The sequence below is a fragment of the Scyliorhinus torazame genome, chromosome 21 (genome assembly GCF_047496885.1).
Source record: "Scyliorhinus torazame isolate Kashiwa2021f chromosome 21, sScyTor2.1, whole genome shotgun sequence".
NCBI classification, from domain to species: domain Eukaryota; kingdom Metazoa; phylum Chordata; class Chondrichthyes; order Carcharhiniformes; family Scyliorhinidae; genus Scyliorhinus; species Scyliorhinus torazame.
Window position 1 is genome coordinate 121,873,440 of NC_092727.1, and position 24,523 is coordinate 121,897,962.

At 49.9% G+C, this 24,523-nt stretch overlaps 1 protein-coding gene across 1 annotated transcript in view; it reads right to left on the bottom strand.

Moving 5' to 3' along the window:
• Positions 1 to 23,790, bottom strand: part of LOC140398074 (transcription factor CP2-like protein 1) — a 57,731-nt gene extending 33,941 nt beyond the window's left edge. The window contains exons 1-4 of the mRNA XM_072486283.1: positions 23,630 to 23,790; positions 9,862 to 10,013; positions 7,403 to 7,479; positions 4,294 to 4,399 (exon numbers count right to left, since the gene is read on the bottom strand). Coding sequence (XP_072342384.1) covers positions 4,294 to 4,399; positions 7,403 to 7,479; positions 9,862 to 10,013; positions 23,630 to 23,715 — 421 coding nt within the window. The 5' untranslated portion in view covers positions 23,716 to 23,790. The remainder of the gene's footprint in view (positions 1 to 4,293; positions 4,400 to 7,402; positions 7,480 to 9,861; positions 10,014 to 23,629) is intronic.
• Between the last annotated feature and the right edge of the window lie 733 nt (positions 23,791 to 24,523).

Consider the following 24,523-nt stretch of genomic DNA (forward strand, 5'->3'; position numbering starts at 1 on the left):
TGCTGCCCACCAGATGTGCCGGTGGAAGGTGGGGGCGGGGTTCAGAGATTCAGAGGTCCACCAACATGGACCCTTTCACCTCCTCCTCCCTCGGGTGCTCGATGGCCCCCGGGCTACTCCAAAGGATGGAGATCAGACCCAGAGTGAGCTCCAGAGGCTCCAGTGTCACTTGGTGCTTCCGGTCCTGGAGGCCCGCTCTCAACTGGGCCATGGTCTCGATGTCCTCAGCCATGGAGCACTGAAACTGGGCCATGTCCCTCAGCGAGACATGGGGGCACAGGGGTTAGCACTGTTGCTTCATAGCGCCAAGGACCCAGGTTCAATTCCAGCCTCAGGTGACTGTCTGTGCGGAGTCTGCACGTTCTCCCCGTGTGTGCGTGGGTTTCCTCCAGGTGCTCCGGTTTCCTCCCACAGTCCAGAGATGTGCATATTTGGTAGATTAGTCATGATAAATTGCCCCTTAGTGTCCAAGAATGTCTGGGTTAGGTTATGGGTTTACGGGAATATGTGGGGGAGTGGGCCTAGGCAGGGTGCTCTTTCAGAGGGTTGGTGCAGACCCGATGGGCCAAATGGCCTCCTTCTGCACTGTAGGAATTTTGTGATTCTATGTCCCTCACTGGCTCAGTCATGTCCCTCTGGCACTGTGCCATGTCCCTCTGGCACTGTGCTATGTCCCTCTGCGCCTCTGACATGTCCCTCTGTATCTGGCAAAGGTCAGTCAGTGCCTGGCCCATGCTCTCGATGTCCTCAGCCATGGCCCTTTGCAACTGTGCCAAGCTCTGGAGCGCTGCGGCAATGTCCATGTGGGCCCGGTGCATGTCTGCCTGTGACTGGGCTCCCCTGTCCTGAGCCTCAGCCACCAACATTGCCCCGAACCATGGATGTCTTGACCCATGGCTCTGTCTTCTTGCCCCAAGCCTTCCACTGTGGACTCCACCTGTTCAGTGTTGGCCTGGGCACCATCTCTTGCGGCGGAAGGCAGTTGGTCTCCTCCCGTTGTACCTGCAGGCACTGGCAAGATACAAACACTCCTCCTGTAAATCCTGGCTCTGCGTTTGCTTCTCCACCAGCGTTGGTATTATACATTCAAGAGGTGCAACACCTGCCTGGACTGCAGCTGCTTCCTGGGTTTGGGCAGACCTCCGACCGCCCGCTCCCTCGGGAGTCCCTATCTCCACCTGGTGTGCTGCAGCATGTGTGAGTGACCATCAGAAGGTGACCCGGGAGCCTCTTCACTAAAATGCCCCAACGAGGTGAAAGTCTTTGTGATGGTGGTGGGTGCAGGTGACAGCAGGGTGTGCTGGGGATGTGGCTGGGGGGGGCAGCGACCCCAGACGACTCGGCCTCGTCCGCTGGTGGTCCTGCAAGATAAAAGCGGCATGGTGAGATCTTGGGAAGGAGTGGTCTGGAGGAGAGGGGTGACTCACTTGTTCTAGGGACACCATTTTGCATTGGGAGCTCATTTGGTTGCCACGTGCCGACTTCTGTTTCCGAGATTGCCTATTCTGCAGCCTTGCCCGCTAGCGCCACCGCCCTCTGCTCTGTGGGGGTCTGCACGCGCAGGTCTGGGATGCCCTCTCCAGTTTTCTGGTGCTATTATTGGCCATCTTGTCCTAGGGGGCACATAAAGGACAAGGTGAGACGCATGGAGGCAGGTTACATGGGAGTGTGGGATGGGGGGGGGGGGGGGGGGGGGGGGGGGGGGGCGGCGGTTGCGGTCGGTAGCTGGTGGCATGTGTTCAAGACATTAGGCCAGAGAGGACAATGCAGGTGTTCAGGTTTGGTGGAGGGTGGGATGTTAGGGAGATGAAGGCAGGTGGGTTTTGCCTGGCCTCTAGGGAGGTGAGGAGTGAGCGACAGGAGAGATGCCAGGGGCACAAAGGTGGTAACTCAACCAAGCTACTTTGAGGAGGTCATTCCTCTTTTTGTGGCACTGGGTCCCAGTCCTCCTGGTGAGACTGGCAGCTCTCACCCCCTCTGCCACCTCCTCCTAGACCCTGTTAACAATGATGGGCTGCAGTCGCCTGCCACCCTCGGGTACAGGATGTCCCTCCTCTCCTCCAGCACGTCCAGCATGCAATCGAGCTCTGACTCGGTAAATCTTGAGGCAGCTCTCCTTTGAGCGTAGAGGCAGTCCAGCTTGTCAGGCCCTTCAGCGCCAATTCTGGCTCCAGCGAATCAGTCGCCAACGGGAATAGGAATTGCTCTAGATTCACGTGGGCAGAATGCATGTCCTGACTCGCTTCCCAAATAGCACTCCCAACGGGAACGGGACCCGCACACAATTCAGTCCCGGCGACATTACATAGGGCTGGATTCTCCGTTTCAGTGGCTAAGTGCTGGCTCAAATGGAGAATTCGCGGGCATTCTACGACACCAAAATTGGCGCCAAACCTTCACCGATTCCGGATGAAATTCCCGGCTCCTGTGCCCAAAACAGCCGGAGAACGGCCGGGTCCCTGACTGCGCATGCGCACGGTGACGACCTGTCGCGCGTACAACATGGCACCCCTGTGCCCGGGCCCGATCCGCCATCTGCGACCCCACAGGCCACCCCCCACCAGTCCCCCCCCCAGCCTTCACCGAAGCCCCCTCCCGGCCAGCGGCACGGATCCCGGCCGAGTGTGGCGGCGCTAGACGCACGTCAACCGCGCGGTCGGGAACACGGCCCATCGGGGCGGAGCATCGCGGGAGGGCATGCTGATGACGCGGTAATGCCATTGCAACAGCGCGCGACGCGATGACGCCACTTCCAAGGGGGCGGAGCATGGCTGTCCAGCATCAAACCTGCTGATTATGGAGTGGATTCTCCGCCCATTCGCTGATTACGATATCGGCGCCGGGCAATGGAAAACCCCGCTCAGAGTTTCCCAAATGGAGAATCCTGCCCAGAGTTTCCCAAATGGAGAATCCTGCCCTTGATCAAGCAGATTTGTTTTGAGATTTTCCTTAAGCTTTTCAAGCATTTGCCGCTGATCATGTTATCCTGGCTCTGGATGAGGACAGTCAGGTACTTGCATTCCCACTTCCATTGCAATACCCCCTAAACTCTCTGGGCGGGATTCTCCGGTCCTCTAGCCGCGTGTTTCTCGGTAGCGCGTTGTTCGCCTGTGGCGGGATTCTATCTTCCCGCTACTTGTCAATGGGATTTCCCATTGTAACCACCCCACACCGCTGGGAAAGCTGCTGCGCTGCCGGAGGGAAAGCTGAATTGCAACAACCGGGACATTCTGGCCTCTGTCGCTCTCTCTCCTTTTGAGGCACTTGTTTAAACCTTCACCCATCACCAAGCTTCTGGGCACCCATCCTAATATCTGCTTCTTTGGCTGAAATTTCTCTTTTTTTGGACTGGTTTCTCTCTGCAAAGTACCTTGAGACATTCTGCTATCAAAAGGCCCCTGTGTAAACCCGTGCTTGCAAAACTCACACCATAATGTCTAATGTTTCTGCGATGGGGCAGCACTTACTGAACAATCCCAAGTGTACTATGAATTCCATTAACAACCAATTTAAGATTATCGTTTGGGCTCGCAACGTAGCTCACTTCCGTTAGCTAGAAGTTACATATTTTCATACGCTGTGACTTGTCCTCTGCAGGCAAAAGGAACAGGTCCAGACACTGCACTTTTTTTTGAATGAGGCAAAAGCTTGGGAACAATACTTCCCTGTTGCATTCCCGGTGCCAATCCCTTGACCAAAGTCAACTTGCCAATCAATCAGCACCCTCTTCTCAAGCAATATGAATTGTTGTTCGATTTGAATTTTGGCATTCTTGCATCTGTCCTGATACCCGATGGGGAACCAAAAAACTCCAATAGCATGACTCTTCTTTCAGCAACACTCAAGTTCTGCTCTACCAAGCAATTATTTATATTAAAAGCGCTTTATAAATGCAAATTTTTGTTGTAATTAGTTGCTGTGCTGTCTTTAAACAATCGGCATCTCCATACAGCACAATCATCTATTCTCAGACTAGCCCAGCACAGACTGGGAATCCAGTCTGGGTATTCACAGTTTGGATGGTTCACAGTGTGCTGCGCAATATATTTTAGCTACTGAGGCATCATTGGAACGTCTAATTAGGTTTTATGAGGACATAATTGAGTTCAGAATCCCATGCCAGCTTTAAGCATTGCAGTCCTGTTGGGATTGCAGAAGGTGGAATTAGCCCTATAGCCGGTGCAGTTTCTTTGATATCTGGAAGGGTCCCTGCGTTTGAACTCTCGCCATGGCAACATGATTCAGCGGAATCTCAGCACACCACCCATGATGCTGGCGGTGAATGGAACATACCAATATCAAGCAGTCGGTCTCCTGGTCTATTCCACTTCCAGCCTTGGAACTGTTGGTGCTCGCTGTACTGCAGGCGCCTGTCATGGAAGACAACCCTGACTGTGCTCTGCAAAAACAAAGAGGCAAAGTTGACTGTGGGGAAGGGGGAGTCAGAACTCAAACAGGTTATGGCAATATATTTTTCCCCTCCCCAATCGCCTGATATAATATCTTCAGCCATCTGCAATCAGCAGCCCTCTGAGAACCCTGCTTTCTTTCAATTCTGCAGTCCAGGGGCGGCACGGTGGCACAGTGGTTAGCACCGCTGCCTCACAGCCCAGGGACCCGGGTTCAATTCCGGCCATGGGTCACTGTGTGGAGTCTGCACGTTCTCCCCGTGTCTGCGTGGGTTTCCTCCGGGTGCTCCGGTTTCCTCCCACAATCCAAAGATGTGCAGGTTGGGTGGATTGGCCGTGCTAAATTGCCCCTTAGTGTCCTAAAGGTTAGGTGGGGTTACTGGAATAACGGGGATAGGATGGGGAATGGGCTTAGTTAGGGTGCTCTTTCCAAGGGTCGGTGCAGACTCGATGGGCTGTATGGCCTCTTTCTGCATTGTAGGGATTCTATAATTCTTGGCCATCCTTCACTTCATTCACTCCACCCTTGGTGGTCATGCCTTTAATTGCCTAGGCCCTATGCTTAAGAATTTCTGCCCACAAACATCTTCTCCTTTCCAACTCTCATTCTTTGCAATGTCCTGATCATTTGCTCCCAGACAGGCATTTGCGTTCCATCTTGCTGCCTGGCCGATGCTGGAACCCCAAGCGGAAGGCCCTCAATGTTGGGGTCCCATTGGGAACAGGTGACTTTGGACCTGTAGTTCCCACAGCTCAACATCACAGTGGAGTCCCACCTCTCTCTCTGCCAGACCTGCTGAGTATAGAACATAGAACATAGAACATAGAAAATACAGCACAGAACAGGCCCTTCGGCCCACGATGTTGTGCCGAACCTTTGTCCTAGATTAATCATAGATTATCATTGAATTTACAGTGCAGAAGGAGGCCACTCGGCCCTTTGAGTCCGCACCGGCTCTTGGAAAGAGCACCCTACCCAAACTCAACACCTTCACCCAACACCAAGGTCAATTTGGACATTAAGGGCAATTTATCATTGGCCAATTCACCTAACCTGCACATCTTTGGATTGTGGGAGGAAACCGGAGCACCCGGAGGAAACCCACGCAGACACGGGGAGGACGTGCAGACTCCGCACAGTCAGTGACCCAAGCCGGAATCGAACCTGGGACCCTGGAGCTGTGAAGCAATTGTGCTATCCACAATGCTACCGTGCTGCCCTTGAGAACAAATAAGTCTACACTATATCATTTAACCGTAATCCATGTACCTATCCAATAGCTGCTTGAAGGTCCCTAATGTTTCCGACTCAACTACTTCCACAGGCAGTGCATTCCATGCCCCCACTACTCTCTGGGTAAAGAACCTACCTCTGATATCCCTCCTATATCTTCCACCTGTCACCTTAAATTTATGTCCCCTTGTAATGGTTTGCTCCACCCGGGGAAAAAGTCTCTGACTGTCTACTCTATCTATTCCCCTGATCATCTTATAAACCTCTATCAAGTCGCCCCTCATCCTTCTCCGTTCTAATGAGAAAAGGCCTAGCACCCTCAACCTTTCCTCGTAAGACCTACTCTCCATTCCAGGCAACATCCTGGTAAATCTTCTTTGCACCTTTTCCAAAGCTTCCACATCCTTCCTAAAATGAGGCGACCAGAACTGTACACAGTACTCCAAATGTGGCCTTACCAAAGTTTTGTACAGTTGCATCATCACCTCACGGCTCTTAAATTCAATCCCTCTGTTAATGAACGCGAGCACACCATAGGCCTTCTTCACAGCTCTATCCACTTGAGTGGCAACTTTCAAAGATGTATGAACATAGACCCCAAGATCTCTCTGCTCCTCCACATTGCCAAGAACTCGACCATTAACCCTGTATTCCGCATTCATATTTGTCCTTCCAAAATGGACAACCTCACACTTTTCAGGGTTAAACTCCATCTGCCACTTCTCAGCCCAGCTCTGCATCCTATCTATGTCTCTTTGCAGCCGACAACAGCCCTCCTTACTATCCACAACTCCACCAATCTTCGTATCATCTGCAAATTTACTGACCCACCCTTCAACTCCCTCATCCAAGTCATTAATGAAAATCACAAACAGCAGAGGACCCAGAACTGATCCCTGCGGTACGCCACTGGATATCCAGGAGTTTCTGTTTTTATTTAAGATTTCCAGCATCTGCAGTATTTTGCCTTCGTGCTGTGTGATGCCTCTGGTCCTGGTGGTAACCAAACCTCCGTGTTGTGCTGGGAACGATTGAAGCTGCCCCTCAGCATCTTGGTTATATCTGCTTGGAACCGGCGAAACCAAATTTCTGGGGGCGGGATTCTCCGACCCTCCGCGCCGGCGAGACGGCGCTTCCGCGGACACGGCAGTCGTGCGCGCGCATCGTCGATGCGGCACCGGTCGGGGGTCGTTGAAAGCGGCGATTGTCCGCCCCCGACGGGCCGAGTGCCCGCCGTGTCCCGGTGGCATGGTTCAGATAGGGTCCCACCCAGCGGGACCTCAGCGTTCTGAGTGAGGGGGCCGTCCTGGTGGGGGGTGGCGGGGGGGATCCGACTCCGGGGGGGGCTTCCACGGTGGCCAGGCCCACGATCGGGGGCTACCGATTGGCGGGCGGGCTCATTCCGGGGGAGGGGGGTGGGGGGGGGGGGCGCTGGGGCTATGTTCCTCTGCGCCGGGCCCCTGTAGGGCTTCGCCATGTTGCGTGGGGGCCAGCACGGAAACGGCCATCGCGCGCATGCACAGACCCGTGCCGGCTGCGCAGGGCCGCCTTTCAGCGCCGGAGCAGTGCGCAGCTCTCCGGCACCGTGCTAGCCCCCTGAACAGCGGCGAATTGCTGGGCCAGGAGGCCAGCTGACGCCGGCGTGACACCACTCCGGTGTTTACGCCGGCGTCAACACTTGGCCGGGATTTCAGGGAATCCCGGCCCAGATCTTTATTCTTTCCATCCTTCTTTATAGTCCCCCCCCCCCAACACTCACCTTCAGCATCTTCCCATTTGGTTCCAACAGGCCTCTCATATTCTGATTACACATCATTCGAATCTCATATGACTGACCTGAATAAGAAACAACAGACACGTGTAGCCAAGGAGACAACTCAAATGCCTTCAAACATCTTTTTCACTCTCCTAATGCCTCAGCAACTTTATCCATTATGTTTAAGGAACCACACGTATTTGGCAGGGCCCAAGTTCAAAGCGCAGCATTTACTGAGGCACCTGTTCTCAGAAAGGCAGCGATAGCGGAAATATAATTGTCCTCAGTGTGCAGTGTCAAAGGTGGAAGTCAACCAGTGTTCCCACTCCATGGCCTTGTCCCCTCTCCATCAGTGTTACCTCCTCCAGCTCCACAACTGTCCGCGATCTCTGTGCTCCTCCAATGCTACGAGATCTCTGCGCTCCTCCAGTACTAGCCACTTTTGCAGTCTAATTCCCAACGTTGCACCATTGGCGTCTGTGCCTTCAGCCGAGTTCTGAAATTCCCTCCCTAAAACTCTCCACCTCTCCCTCCCCCTTTAAGATGCTCCTTAAAACCTAACTCTTTGATCAAGCTTTTGGCCACCTGACCTGCTGTCCTTTCTATGTTGTTCAATGCCAGATTTTGTTTGCTGATGCTTCTGTGAAGCCCCTTGGGGCGTTTTACTATGCCTTAGGCGCTATATAAATGCAAGCTGACGTTGATTAATCCAGAGATGATTGTTGGAAATGGATGCTGAAGGAAAACACGATTGGCATTGACTGTGGGACTGTCCCAGGTCAATTAACCTTGCAACACTCAGATGGCCAGGATTCCCCATCAGGATCATCATTTGTGCAAAGTGCAAGAGGCTGCCTAACAACGAGACCTCCACATCTCCAGACAATGAGGGGAGAACATTAGTGAGGAAGAAAAAAGATTGTAATAATACTACATGTGTGTTCAAAAGTGAATCAGACTGTTATCTGAAAAGAAAGAAGGCGCAAGGTTAGTGAGGCGGGGGCATGGCACTCGTGAGTTGCTCATTCAGGGAGCTGGCGCAGACACCTTGGGCCGAATGGCCTCCTTCTGCCCTGTCGCAATTTTGCGATTCTGTGAAGAACACACGGTCTGAAACGTGAGGAAAAACCTTCTCTCCGCAGCGAGTGGTAATGATTTGGAACTCGCTGCCTATGAGTGTGGGGGGGGGCGGGGGGGTGGGGGGGGGGGCGGAAGCAGGGAGGGTCAATCATTTCACAAGGAAATTGGAGGGCACGTGAGGGAAGAAACTTTCAGGGCCACTGGGATGTGGAGGAGGAATGTGACTGACTGCAATGAGCCAGCATGGACTCGATGGGCCGATTGGCCTCCTTCTGTGCCTCATTGATTGTGACTGTCCAGCAATGAGAAACAAATGGGACAAGCCGCTTACAGAGCAGTGGTATTATGTTGCAAACCTTTCATCGAAACAAAGTCTGATTTATGAGGAGAGATTGAGGGGCTTGGGACTTTGAAAAGGAGATGATTGAGAGACAATCTCCTGGTGTGTTGGGTAGGCTGGGTCGATGTGAATTGCACTTGATGCAGTGTAGCGAGAGACAGACCTCCAACACTTGATAAGATGCAACACGATTTTATTTAACATCTAAACTATTATATATGTTCAACTGTGAGTTGACACTATGCTGACTTGACTGGAGAACTGATACTAGCCTAACCAGACTTACTAGCTACCACATGGTGTTTGCACTGGCCAGCTCACTAACTCTGACTGTCCCAGAGGCTGGGTCCCGAGAGAGCGGGAAAACTGGTGCCCTCTGGCTTTATAGCGGTCATGTCCTGTCGGGTGATTGGCTGCTTTGTTGTATGTGCTTACTGGTCATCCTATGTGTCAATCACTGCCTGTCTGCACTCCATTATATACATCGATGTATATTATGACACCTCCGAGTGAGGTGTGAGATAATAAACAATTTTTTAAAAACTGAATCCAGAACATGTTTTCAAACTAAAGAGTAACAGTTCATAGAATTAACAACAGTGCAGAAGAAGTCCATTCGGCCCACTGAGTCTGCACCGGCCCTTAGAAAGATCACCCGACTTAAGCCCATGCATCCACCTTATCCCTGTGACTCGGTAACCCCACCCAATCTTTTTGGACACTAAGGGGAAATTTAGCATGGCCAATCCACCTAACCTGCACATCTTTGCACTGTGGTCAGGTTGGTCAAGGCAGCATGGATTCAACCAAGAGATAGGTTCATTTGAACTTATGTTTGGAAGTTCTACTTTAATTAAAGAGAAACGTGAAGTGGACTTTTAGGTAGATTAATGGGGAAGATGGTACCTGAAGAGGGAGGAATGGGGAGAGGATCCCTTTGCTATGGAGGGTGATATGCCAGGTTTTATTTAGATGCTTGAGCGAGGATGACTTTCCTCTCCTGTGCCTGCCTTGTGTAATTCAGCCACTTTACTCACCGTACCTTGGTTGAGGTAGGTGAGCGTCTCCTCATGTAGTTTAACGGCAGGTGATGTAGCAGCACCCAGTATGTACTGGAACGTGATGGCACTAGCTTCGTGGTCTGACGAGAGTGCGGAGTCTTCATGCTTGAACAGCGGCAATGGCAGCATGTCACTGAAAGAAGAAAACTTTGTCACTTCACTGATCAGAGTAAAACCATCACTATTTCGCTAGTGCTGATATCAGGCGTAAGATGAAGTGAGGTTTCATTGTCTATACTATCTCTGTGCCACAACATGAGATAGAAACAAACAAAGAATTTCCATTTCTACAGTGCTTCAGGACATCCCAAAATGTTTTACAACAAATGGGAGTGCTAACACCAGGTTCCGGACGCAACTGTTCCACTCGGAACTCAGTCACAACAGGAGATTCCCAGGTTTTAGGATTGACCGCAAAGCACTCCTGAAGATGCTAACGGTACCAGCTGACTCATGGGAGTCCCTGGCCTGTGACTGACCAAGCTGGAGGAGGCTCATTCGGGAAGGCTCCGAGCATGTCGAGCGGCTTCATCGGGAACGTGCAGAGACAAAGTCGAGGCGTTGGAGGGGAGCTCACAAACTCCAAACTGGCCGTCTGCCCAGCCCTTCTAGCACCACCTGTCCAGCTTGTGGCAGAGTGCGCAGATCGCAGCCAGGACCCGTCAGCCATCTCGCAACCCATCAAACCAGGGTGGAAGTAAGCCGTCCTCCCGAGGGACTGCCCAAGTAGGGAATTGAAATAGTGTCGGAGTTGTGATGTCGCGCAGCAAGCTCCCAGACACATACGATAATGGCCGGATAATCTGATTTTAATGATGTTAGTTGGGGGATAAATAACCAGGGGTAAACACCCCTGCTCTTCATTGAAATAATGCCATGGGATAATTTACAGCCACTTTAGGAGGCAGACAGGGCCTCATGTTATTATTTCATATCTGATGATGCAGGGTTTTCTCAGTAATGTGCTGAAGTGTGGGTCGAGATTGAAGCAGTTTCTATTTCTTTAAACCAACAAAGCAAAATTGCTGGTGCAGGAAAGCTCCTATTTTTAGTTTCACTGACAGATTGGTGATCCATGTCTCAAAGACTTTGGAAGCAGATTCAACAGTGACTATCGGAAGGAACTTGAAAAAGGAATTTTAAAAGAAAATCAGGGCTCTGTGAAAATAGCAAGGCAATGGGGCTAATTGGATAGTTCTTTCAAAGAGCAAGCGCTACGGTTCGAATGGCCTCCTGCATTGCTGACTGGAGGATGCTGAGGCGTGGAGTCAGCAGGTGTGATGTTCAATCGCTTGCTTCTGCCTGGGTAATCGGAGAGGTATCACAACCTCGCTCTGTATCTGCAGGGCAAGTGTCAACACAGCTGCCACTGCTCGTGCCGAACATGTGGAATTCTCTCCACCAGGCGGCTGTGGCGGCCAAGTTGCTGAAATTGTTTAAGAAAGAAATAGATAGATTTCTAAACGCTAAAGGTATCAAGAGGTATGGGGAGAGAGTGAGAGTATGGTTTTGAGATGCCGCATCAGCCATAATCATATTGAATGGTGGAGCAAGCTCGAAGGGCCGAATGGCCTACACCTACACCAATTTTCTATCCCCCCAAGCACATGAATACAGACTAAATTGGGCTCTGCTGTGATGCAGTTACAGTCGAACAGCTCACTAGTGCTCATTGTCTAGGACCACACAAAAAGTATGTTGATTTGGGGCGATGTAAAACGGAGGGCGTACCATTAAACCGATGATGGTTTGAACGTTCCGAGGATGATGGGAGATATTTAGCGATATTAAAACATCTCTTGAGAAATTCGAGGGAAAATAAGCACTCACTTTCCGAATAGGTGCTTTTTGTAGTCTCAGGGACCGTGATATTTCAAATCTTAATTTTTAACTTCTCAATGCTCTTCACCTCCTCGAGAGGAATTTCTCTTTCAGTGAACATATTATATCGATATTTCTTTCAGAATTTTTAACTCCTTTAAAATCATTTACAATTCAGGATGATCTGGAAATAAGTCACGTGCTTTCTTGGATCAAAGTATATGTCCAAATTCCAATTCCCTTCCAGTACCTGGTGATGCAGTAAGGCAGACTTTTGTCTGTTTCCATAGCTAGTTATTCCTGGAACAGCCCTCTAGCCTGTCGTTAGGGGCTTATAACTTGAGGGGCTCTGCCCCACATCAAGCAAGGCCGACCTGGAGTCTCTCCCGTTCTTACCGCCAGCCATTGGCGTGTTTTGGAAGGATTTGCAGGTTGATACTCAACCTATTTGTCCGCGCTATGAACGTAACCTCCTTGGCCATCAAGTCCTGGGATGGGATTCAAACCCTGAGCTTCGGGCCCAGTGGCAGGTACTCCAAAATATCTGTGACTGTGCATAATGCATCAAAATCCTTGGGTTTTTGAGTTTGGCATGATATTTCTTTCATTGGAATCAAAGGGTAATATTGCCATTCCTCCAGCATAATTGAAATCAAGTTCTACTCCTGAGACCTGAGCGCATTATCTTGGCTAATATTCCAGTATGGCACCTAGGGACTACTGCACTGTTGGAGGTGATGTTTTTCAGGTGAAACATTAAACCGAGCCCCGTATGCCTTCTCAGGTGAATGTAAAAGATCCCAAGGCACTTGTCTGAAGAGCAGAAGAGGATATTCCCCTCAGTCTCCATCCACTATTTATCCTTCAACCAATTGATATTTCACTTAAGGTACCGAGGGAGTACTGCACTACAGGGGATGATAGCTTTCAGGTGAGACTGTGGATAAGTAGGTGATCCTGTAATTTGTTTCATTGCTGCTTGCAGGAGATAGCTACACACAAATCAGCTACCGCACTTTGTTGAGACGTGCTTTGGGATGTTCTGAGGTTGCGAAAGGTGCTATACAAATGCAAGCTCCCCCCTAAGCATAATAGATGATTATATAATGGCAGTGGTACCACAGTTAGTTCTTACTTTCCACACAGATTGGTGTTGCAGTCTCTCAAAATTAGTATTACAGCAACATCAATTCTCATCGGGTTTGGAGAAGCTGCAATCAGGCTTAGTCTGTTTGAACAGGATCCAGACTCTGATTAACTATGAGCAAGCTGACAGGCTCCATTACTGATTACAGTTAAGGTTGAGATGGACAGATTTTTGGTGTCTCGGGCAACTAAGGGTTAAGCGGGGGGTGGGGGGTGGGTTGTGTGGAGAAAGTGGTGTGAAATCCCAAGATCAGGCATGATTGGATTGAATAACGGAGCAGGCTCGATGGGCTGAGAGGTCTATTCCCGCTCTTATTTCTTTTGTTCTTATGACCAGGAACAAGAACGGTGTATTTTGGCCAAGGATAGTCCTCCTGCCTCCGTGTCAGAGTGTTGTGGGTTCAAGCCCCACTTCAAGGCCTGAGCTAACATCTGGATTTGACATGAAAGCACAGAACTGAGCGACTGTTAGAGATGCCGTCTTTCAGTTCATGTGACTAACTGGGGACGGCTCTGCCTGTTCAGCTGTGCAATAATCCTCACGGGACCCACAGGGACACCCCAATTGATCTCCCCCATGGCTCTTGGAATATGAGGGGGTGGAGGTCCTTCAGCTGGGGCTCGTGGAGATTGATCTATAGAAGCCGACCCGGAATGGGACCGGGTAGAACAGTAGTCCTGGTTTGGAGATTGGAGCTGTAAGCCATGATGCAGCCTTAACTTCTATTGTCGAGTAAGAAGTCTTACAGCACCAGGTTAAAGTCCAACAGGTTTGTTTCAAACACTAGCTTTCGGAGCGCTGCTCCTTCCTCAGGTGAAGGAGCAGTGCTCCAAAAGCTAGTGATTTGAAACAAACCTGTTGGACTTTAACCTGGTGCTGTAAGACTTCTTACTGTGCTCACCCCAGTCCAATGCTGGCTTCTATTGTCGAGTTAAACCTCTTTTGAGTTTATCTTCTGGGGCATCCCGAGCTTTTAAAAGCTGTAAGTAAAAATCCTGTGACACAACTTATTATCTCAGTGTGCCGGTCAATGTTCATTTCTTTCGCAAATACTACAAAATCAAGTGTGAATTATTATTTATCTCATTTTTTAGATCTTGCTGTGTAAACCATGTTCCTCCTTTACAAGACATTCATTGGCTGTCAAGTGCATTGAAACATCACAAGGATGTGAAAGGTGCTCAACAAAATCCAAGTATTTTCTTCTTTACATCAAAAGCATTTAGTTGTCGCTCCCACTTGCTGTAATACATTTTCTTCCCCCCACACTTGCCCATTACACTTACCAATAGTCTAAAGAAACCTGATGTGTTGGGTGTTCTGGATCACATACAGGTCACAGCACTTGAAATAGTGCAACACTATTTTATTGAATCATTAACTGTTTAAACATACTTAGACTGTGGGTAAATATGACACTAGCTTTAACTAAAGACCTCTGCCTTGTCCTAACCAGTCGATGCACTCAGCACGTGGTGAATGTCTGTGTTGCAGGCTGTGAGCTCTGTCCTCCTAGCTAGCTGCAACTCGAATGAGCGGGAACTCTGATGCTCCCTGTCTTTATAGTGCATGTGCTCTCACTGGTGATGGGCTGCGGTGTTGTGTATGTTGATTGGTCCCACTGTGTGTGTCTGCACCATGATATACTGGTGTATATTATGACATCCCCCCTTTTATAAAAAATGTACCTCCGTGGCAATAAATAGTGTATGGTGAATGTTCCTGACGTGTGTGCGAAATATTTACAGGGCTATGTACATGAGAACTAAGCTATTTACATGGGAAGGTGCCTGGTGCAGAAAAACAGTGTGTCACCAGAATAACGAGATGAACACTATGTACAAACCACTTGAACGATTAAACGGAAGAACAGAACAAATCAGAAAGTCCATAAGTCCACAAAGTTCACAAATTAAGTCTCTGAGGTGGGCGACGAATTCTGGTTGACCGCCTCAAGGGTGGGTCGGGAGCCGCCGGCTGAGGAGCGGGCTGGACCACGTCAGAGTGAGGAGGATGCAGAGTGACCGGGATCTCTGCATAGTCCAGGTCAGGGCCAACAGGAGGGCGTGGCAATGGCGGAGGATCACATAGCAAGCACGGAATGAGACGAAGGGCACGTCGATTGCGGTGCTAATGGACCATCCGGTCGACGAACCAGGAACAAGTGGGGGGCCACCTGCCGAAGAACCACAGCGGTTGCAGACCAGCCACCATCCGGAAGATGGATGCGGACATTGTCATCTGGAGCCAGAGCAGGGAGATCAGCTGCACGGGAGTCATGAGCCGCCTTGTGCTGTGCACGAGACAGCTGCATCCGTCGAAGGACCGGAACGTGGTCGAGGCCTGGGACATGAATGGACAGCACCGTCGTCCTCAGGGTGCGACCCATGAGCAGCTGGGCTGGCGACAGGCCAGTGGACAGTGGGGCCGAGCGATAGGCCAGCAGGGCGAGGTAGAAGTCGGATCCCGCATCGGCAGCCTTGCAGAGGAGCCGTTTGACTATGTGGACTCCCTTCTCCGCTTTGCCGTTGGATTGGGGTTACAGGGGTCTGGATGTCACATGCACAAAGTTGTACCTCCTGGCAAAGTTGGACCATTCCTGGCTTGCGAAGCAGGGGCCATTGTCCGACATCACAGTGAGTGGGATGCCGTGTCGAGCAAAGGTGTCCTTATAGGTACGGATGACTGCAGACGATGTGATGTCGTGTAAACGTACCACCTCCGGGTAGTTTGAAAAGTAGTCTACAATCAGGACATAGTCCCTGCCCAGTGCGTGGAACAGGTCGATGCCGACCTTGGACCAAGGGGACGTGACCAACTTATGGGGCTGTAGGGTCTCACATGGTTGGGCCGGCTGGAACCTCTGACAATTGGGGCAGTTGAGCATTGTGTTGGCGATGTCGTCATTGATGCCGGGCCAGTACACTGCCTCTCAGGCCCGTCGGCGGCACTTCTCCATGCCAAGATGGCCCTCGTGTAGCTGTTCCAAGACGAGCTGGCGCATGCTGTGCGGGATGACAATGCGGTCCAGTTTCAGGAGAACACCATCGACTACCGCCAGATCATCTCTGATGTTGCAGAACTGTGGGCATTGGCCCTTGAGCAACCCGTCTGTTAGGTGGTGCATGACACGCTGTAGCAAAGGGTCAGCCGCTGTCTCGCGGCGAATTTGAATGAGGCGTTCATCCGTGGCAGGTAGATTGGAGGCCACGAAGGCCACATGGGCGTCAACCTGGCAGACGAATCCCGCTGGGTCACATGGAGTGTTGACTGCCCTGGAGAGATCGTCGGCAATGATTAGGTCTTTGCCCGGGGTGTATACCAGCTGGAAGTCGTATCGCTGGAGCCTGAGCAGAATACGCTGGAGGCGAGGCGTCATGTCGTTCAAGTCTTTCTGTATTATATTGACCAGCGGGCGATGGTCGGTCTCGACGGTGAATTGGGGAAGGCCGTACACATAATCGTGAAACTTGACGACACCGGTCAACAGGCCTAGGCACTCCTTTTCTATTTGCGCGTAGCGCTGTTCCGTGGGGGTCATGGCGCGTGATGCATATGCAACGGGGGCCATGATGAGGCCTCATCGCGTTGCAGGAGCACTGCCACAATGCAGGATTGGCTGGCATCGGTCGAAATTTTGGTCTCTTTCGCTGGATCAAAAAAGGCTAAGACCGGGGCCGTGGTGAGTTTGGTTTTGAGTTCTCTCCATTCGCGCTCGTGGGCAGGAAGCCATTGGAAGTCTGTCGTCATCCTGACCAGGTTCCTGAGAGCCATGGTATGAGAGGCAAGGTTCGGGATGAACTTCCCTCGGAAGTTGACCATGCTCAGAAATCGGAGGACCGCCTTCTTGTCCTCTGGCGTTTTCATTGCTGTGATAGCAGCCACCTTGTCCGCATCCGGCCGCACACCCAACTGGGAGATGTGGTCCCCGAGGAACTTGAGTTCCGTCTGACCAAAGGAGCATTTGGCTCTGTTGAGGCGGAGGCCCTGCTCACGTATGCGTTTGAACACACGCTGGAGGTGACTGACATGCTCCTGCAAATGGTGGACCAAATGATTATGTCGTCGACATAGACGCAAACACCTTCCATGCCTTCCATCATTTGTTCCATGATCCTGTGGAACACTTCTGAAGCTGATATGATCCCAAACGGCATCCTGTTGTAACAATATCTGCCAAAGGGGGTGTTAAAGGTACACAGTTTCCTGCTGGATTTGTCGAGCTGGATCTGCCAGAATCCTTTCGAGGCGTCAAGTTTGGTGAAGAGCTTGGCCCGAGCCATCTCGCATGTGATCTCTTCGCGCTTGGGAATTGGATAATGCTCCTTCATGATATTGCGATTTCGATCCTTGGGATCAATGCAAATTCTCAGCTCGCCGGAAGGCTTTTTTACGCACACCATGGAACTGACCCAGTCGGTTGGTTCCGTAACTCTGGAGATCACTCCTTGGTCTTGGAGGTCCTGCAGCTGCTGCTTGAGGCGGTCCTTGAGGGGTGCTGGGACTCTGCGAGGTGCATGCACCACAGGCGTGGCGTTCTGTTTGAGTAGGATCTCGTAAGTATTTGGGAGCGTGCCCATGCCTTCGGCAGTGCTGGTCGATGATGGCGTCGAGTTGCGCCCTGAAGTCAGCGTCCTGGAAGGCAGGCGTGTCATCAGGAGAGAGAGAGTGAACTCTTTGAACGAGGTTCAACAGCTTGCACGCCTGTGCGCCAAGCATGGAGTCCTTTGAGGAGCCCACAATCTCGAAAGGAAGGATAGCTTTCCGTGACTTGTGCGTCACTTCAAGTTGGCACGAGCCGGTAGCAGGAATGATGTTGCCATTGTAGTCCAATAACTGGTAGGCCGATGGAAGGATGGCTGGTTTGACACGAAGGCTTTGGAAAGCAGACCATGCCATGAGATTGGCAGAGGCACCAGTGTCCAGGCGGAATCGTATTTGGGACCGGTTGACCGTCAGGGTGGCACACCACTCATCGTCTGGATCGAAGCTGTATACCGACAGCGGCTGGTGTCATTGCTTTGGGGACAGCCTGCTTTTCATTACGACACTGACTCGAAAAGGCACCTTCAGGTCCTCGGTGTCACTGCTGTGCGGGAGGTCCGCATCGGACTCGGTGACCGTGGGTTGAATTGCCCGAACATTCCTGCGAGGCTGGCTGAAGCGATGGGAGTTGGCAGGCTGAGCTGCTCGACAGAAGGCAGCATAGTGGCCAAGTCTTCCACATCGTAGGCATTGTCGAGATTTTGCCGCTTTAAATGGGCGGAGCCACAGTTGCCGCACGTCGTGACGTCAGCACGTTCGCTGCGCCACCGCGCATGGGCGGTGCAGGCGTGCGTGGTGTGCGCCTGTGCATTATGTTCCTCAACGTTGCCGTCCCCTCGATTGGTGCGTACAAGTGCGGGAGTCGGCGAAAAGCGAGCAAAATGGCCGCCCTCATCCAGGCTGAGGGCCTGGAGGTGCTCAATCACTTGGACCCGTTCCGCCTCGTGGGTACCTTGCCGCGCCGTTTCAGCCGCTTGTATATGGGAATACCGACTCGTGGCGTTTTCATGTAAGACACAGGTCTCGATGGCGGTTGCTAGGGTGAGCTGCTTTACTTTGAGGAGCTGCTGGCGTAGGGGGTCCCACTGAACACCGAAAACGATCTGGTCGCGTATCATGGAGTCGGAGGTGGGCCCGTAGCTGCAAGACTGCGCAAGGATGCGGAGGTGCATGAGAAAGGATTGGAAAGGTTCATCCTTACCCTGCAAACGCTGCTGGAACACGTAGCGCTCGAAACTTCCATTCACCTCTACGCTGCAGTGAGTGTCAAACTTGAGGAGGACCGTCTTGAACTTCGTCTTATCTTCATCATCCGCAAAGGTGAGAGAGTTGAAAATGTGGATGGCATGGTCCCCAGCCGTGGAGAGGAGAAGAGCAATCTTTCTGGTATCCGAGGAAGAGCTGGAAGCACAGTTTGAAAATCTTCCAGTTGGCACCGAGGTTGCCGGCGATGCGGAGCGGCGGTGGCGGGCTGATGTTGTCCATGTTGCAGGATGACGGAATGCTGGCGGAAGGCAGATCACTTGCAGGTAGGTCACCAACACTTGAAATAGTGCAACACTATTTATTGAATCATTAACTGTTTAAACATACTCAGACTGTGGGTTAATACGACACTAGCTTTAACTAAAGACCTTTGCCTTGTCCTAACCAGTCGATGCACTCAGCACATGGTGAATGTTTGTGTTGCGGGCTGTGAGCTCTGTGCTCCTAGCTAGCTGCAACTCGAATGAGCGGGAACTCTGATGTCCCCTGTCTTTATAGTGCATGTGCTCTCACTGGTGATTGGCTGTGGTGTTGTGTATGTTGATTGGTCCCATTGTGTGTCCATCAGTGTGTGTCAGCACCATGATATACTGGTGTATATTATGACAAAACCTAGCTTTTTAAAGATCCTTCAATGAACGTTAGTATCGCTGGCTCATCCAGCATTTATTGCTCATCCCTAACTGCCCTGGAGAAGGTGGTGGTCAGCTGCCTTCTTGAACCACTGCAATCCGTGTGTTGCAGGTACACCCACAGTGCTCCTAGGGAGGGAGTTCCAGGTTTTCGAACCAGTGACAAAGAAGGAACGGCCGATATATTTCCAAGTCAGGATGTTGAGTGGAGTGGAGGGGAATTGGCAGATAGTGGTGTTCCCATGCATCTGCTACCCTGCTTCTTCGAGGTAGAGGCAGTAGGTTTGGAGGTTGCTGTCAAAGAAGGCTTTATGAGTTACTGGAGTGCATCTCGTATCAGCTTAACACTGCTGCCAAATGCAATGTTGGTGGAGGAGTTGTTGTTTAAGGTGGTGGATGGGGTGCTGATTCAGTGGGCTGCTTTGTCCTGGTTTTGTGTATACAGAGAAACTGCCCAGCAATAGAAAATACCAGAGCCAGAATATCTGCAGCATCTCAAACAGATTAACTCACACTGTGCTTACTTAACAACAATTCAACTCCATGGTCATCTTAGCAACAGATAAATATGTTTTGCACAGTATGATATATTGTTACTTTGCTTTCATATCAACAACAGACTGCTAGCAATGCCATGGGGTTACCATTAGTACACATTCATGTCTTGTATATTACTTGTCAGTTACATAGATTATGGACTGTTAAGGGCACACTGCAATGCAGCACCATACAGACAAGGGGGTCTCCCTGGTTTAGCACTGGATGTATGTTAACTAATCTCAATCGAGGGAGAAATAGAGGTGATGCTATTTGCTTCAGTTAAAGACTGGAGTGATCAGTCAGTGCTACTGTTATCCAATTGTCCCCGGTGTGCGTACAGCCTCTCTGTGGAAGTTAGGCAAGGGCTGACCTTATACCAAGTTTAGCATTTAAAAAGGTGATGATTGCACATTAAAGGGGCGGCGGGGGGTAAGCGAGGAATTCCACAGTTTTGCGATAGTAGTAAAGAATAAAGTATGAGAGATTGCGCAATGAATCTGGATATTGTGAGAAGAATTAACGTGTGGGATGCTGCATTAGCTCAGAAGGACCGAGAAAGGGAAATGTAAAGGACCTGAAACGGTAGGTGTAATAAAGCAGAGAATGATGAAAACAATTCGAATGGAGGGGGAGATTACAGTTTACAGGGATCACCTTTGGCTCAGTGGTAGTACTCCTGATTCAGAAGGTTGTGGGTTCAAGTCCCACTCTAGGGACTTAAGCACAAGTATTTAGACTGCCAAAAGTTCACTTTCACCTGCGGCTCTGCAGTGAGTCTTCCCTCTCATTGGATGCAAACAAGCCCATGGCAGAATTTTGAAGAAGAGCAAGGGAATTGTCCCCAATGTCCTGGCCAATATTCAACCCTAATTCAACGTCACAAAAACAGATGACCTGGCCATTGTCCCGTTGCTGTTTCTGGAATCTTGTTGTGCAGGTTAACTACTCTGTGTCTTACAACAATGACTACACTTCAGACGTAAAGCATTTGAGGATATCCTGAGATTATGAGAGGCTCTATATTAATGTAAGTCTTTGATTTTACTTGTATCCTGTCCTGGAGTATGAACGAGGCTTTCAAAACTTGCTCCACGGATATGAGAGCAGGATTTAAGTCTTGGGAGTATTTGATAGTCGTTCACTATTAAGTTTGTACACAGAAGTACCAGTGAGTTTGTCAAGTGTATCTGGAGTGGAGGTCAGCATGAATCAGTACTCTCACCACAGGAGCAGGGAATTTATTTTAAGCAAGTGTTCTCTCACTAAAATGATAGTCAGGAATGGTAGTTATCACTGCTTTATGGATTGCATAGAATTCATTTACTAATGCTTTAATGGAGACATTAATCAATTTATAGCAAATATTTCCATTAAAATAATGGACAGAGAAATTTCACACAAACACACGACTCAGTTGCGAACTGCTGGATCCTTACTAGGTCTACTGAATCTATCACTAGGCACAGTGGTTAGCACTGCTGCCTCACAGCGCAGGGACCGGGGTTCAATTCTGGCCTTGGGTGACTGTGTGGAGTTTGTACGTTCTCCCGTGTCTGTGTGGGTGGGTTTCCTCCGGGTGCTCCGGTTTCCTCCCACAGTCCAAAGATGTGCCGGTTAGGTGGGTTGGCCATGCTAAATTGCCCCTTAGTGTCCAAAGGTTAGGTGGGGTTACGGAATGGGGCGGGGGAATGGGCCTAGGTAGGGTTCTCTTTCAGAAGGCCAGTGCAGATTCGATGGGCCAAATGGCCTCCTTCTGCACTATCAGGATTCTATGGATTCTCTGGATTCTTATAACATTGCCAGTAGTTGGAATCGATGCGCTTTCCTTCAGGGTGCAGTCACGATTCACCAAATGGGTAATAGCGAGCATGCAACATATGTAGAAAATTAAATGTTTACGATTTATTTACATTTAAGATATCAGCAATTGTACATCCTAGACGAAAAGAGACTTCCACCTTAATGCCACTAAGAAACACCACTTTACATTCAATTAATTTTATGAAGTGGACAGAGAAACACAGCAGGGCGACTCCAGATACAGTAATGTTGGGAACTTGAGGGAACTCCCTGCTCTACAGATAGCGGCATTCGGATCAGGGAAGCACGGGAACAGAGAGAGGCAATTTAGACCCTCCCGCCTGTGGTTCCATTCAGTAAGATCATGGCTGATCTGTGGCGTAACACCTTACCCACCTTTGTCGCATTGACCTTTACATCTTCAGCTAACAACAATCTAGCAATCTCAGTTTTAAAATTAACAATTATCTGTCATAAATTGTCATTTGTGGATAGAATTCCAATCTCCTATTGCCCTAAGAAATGTTTTCTAATTTCACTCCGGAAGGGACCATCTCTAAATGTTGGGCTATGAGCCTGAGACTTAGACTCCCCCAACCAATGGAAACAATTTCTCCTAATCTATCCTATTTGTTCCCTTAAAAGCTTAAATATTTTAATCACGTTCTAAATTCCAGGGAATGTGACCTTAGTTTGATTACTTTCTGCTCATAACACGACCCGTATCCACGACAGGTATCATTCCAGTAAATCTACGTCTCTCTCCCTCCAAGGCCAATAAATTCTTCCTAAGGTGTGGTATCCAGAACTGCTCACAGTTCTTCAAGTGTGGCCTAACCGGATCTTTAGCCTTTGTCTGAACCACAGGAACAAGCAGATAGAGCCTTGGTTGGAAACCTTAGATAAAGGATGACAGCTCCAACTACAGCATTCGCTCCCTGCTGCACTGTAACGTCAGATTAGTTGATGTGGTCCAAATCCCACGGGATATGGATCAACAACGTTTTTGACCCAGAAGCAAAATGACTTTAATTTGCATGTAAATAGCATTTCAACAAATCTACTGTGGTCATAAGAAAAACTTGCATTTACATAGCACCTTACACAACCACCAGTTGTCCCAAAACACTTTATACCCAATAAAATATTTTTGCAGTGCAAACTTTGCAATCATAGCAAGATACCACAAACAGCAATGAGAGAATTCTTAGATAATCTGGTTTTGTGATGTTGATTGTGGGATAAATGTTGACCAGGACTCTGCTTCAAAGTAGGACCTTGTATATCCACCTGAGGGGACAAGTGGAGACTTGGGTCAGAATTCTCCGCTGTGGCGATTCACTTTTCCCGCCGGCAGCGCACCCCAGCCCACGGGTTTCCTGGCGGTGTAGGGTGGTTACAATGGGAAATCCCATCAACAAGCGACAGGAATGTAGAATCCCGTTGCCAGCAAACGCCGCACCTCCGAGTTACACGCGGCTGGAGAATCCAGCCCTTGATTTAATGTTTCATCCAGAAGTTGGTATCTCTGACTGTGCAACCCGCCCTCAGTACTGCACTGGAGTATGACTTTCAATCCACAGCCTTCTGAGTCAAACTGCAACCGCTGTAAAAAATGTAAATCGCAAAAGTCCCAGAGAACTATAGGCTGCTCTCTCCCTGTTTGAGGGGGAGGGCTGACTGGTGGAGATTTAACCTGAGGGTCACCACACCTCAGGTGAGGGGCAAGGTCGAGAAGGTGGGGCCTTCATGAATAACCTCAGCCGGTACAGGAATTGAACCTGCGCTGTGGCCGTCGCTCACGAACCAGCCATCCAGCCAACAGAGCTAACCAACCTGCAACCTCTAAACCAAAGCTGACACACAAATTGTCAAAAGCTTTCTTAAAGCTGCACTTACAATGAGATTTGAACGAACAACCAAACACAGTTTATTTTAAAAAGAACTCGAAAAAGCCTTCAGTGCACTGGATTTAAGTTCACCGATGTCCTTACTCACCGTCCTCCATTAGCAGTGACATACTGGTGGTAGTGTTCAGTTTGAGCCGGCCAGTAATGCTCTGTCTGGTTGTGCCAGTACAACATGGTTGGGAAAGTTTCAAGGGTAAGCAAAAGTTTGCTGGCTGTCCGAGGGAGCTGGAAACTGAGCACCTGCACGCCTGTCCTTATATTCTGCAAGCAGTACCTTGCAGCAGGTGGAGCGGGAGGGGAATGGGTGGAAAGTTCTACGCAGCAATTTACATGCAAATAGAGAATAAACAACCCCCTCAGGCACAGCATTAAAACGCCATTTCAGGTGAATGATCAGTGCACGCCCTGGGGAAACCTGGCCATTGGCCCAAAACATTGCTGCAACAGTTTGACTGAAACCAGGAACAAGAAAGCTTTTTGGTCCAGAATTTTGCAAAGAAGTATACTTTCTTTTACGCAATGAATCTTCTTTTGATTTTCTGTCCATTTATTTTCACGGGTTTACTTATTATTGCTGGCAATATTGGCACCTCCACAGGGCGGCTGAACTGTTTAAAATCAATTGGTTAAAATAATTTCATAGAATTTACAGTGCAGAAGGAAGTCATTCGGCCCATCGAGTCTGCACCAGCCCTTGGAAAGTGCACCCTACCCAAGCCTATCCCCATAACCCAGTAACCCCAATTTTGGACACTAAGGGCAATTTATCATGGCCAATCCTCCTAACCTGCACATCTTTGGACTGTGGCAGGAAACCGGAGCACCCGGAGGAAACCCATGCACACACGGGGAGGATGTGCAGACTCCGCACAGACAGTGACCCAAGCTGGGAATCAAACCTGGGACTCTGGAGCTGTGAAACAATTGTGCTCACCACAATGCTACCGTGCTGCCCAGTAATGCAGGAAAGAATATCATGGGC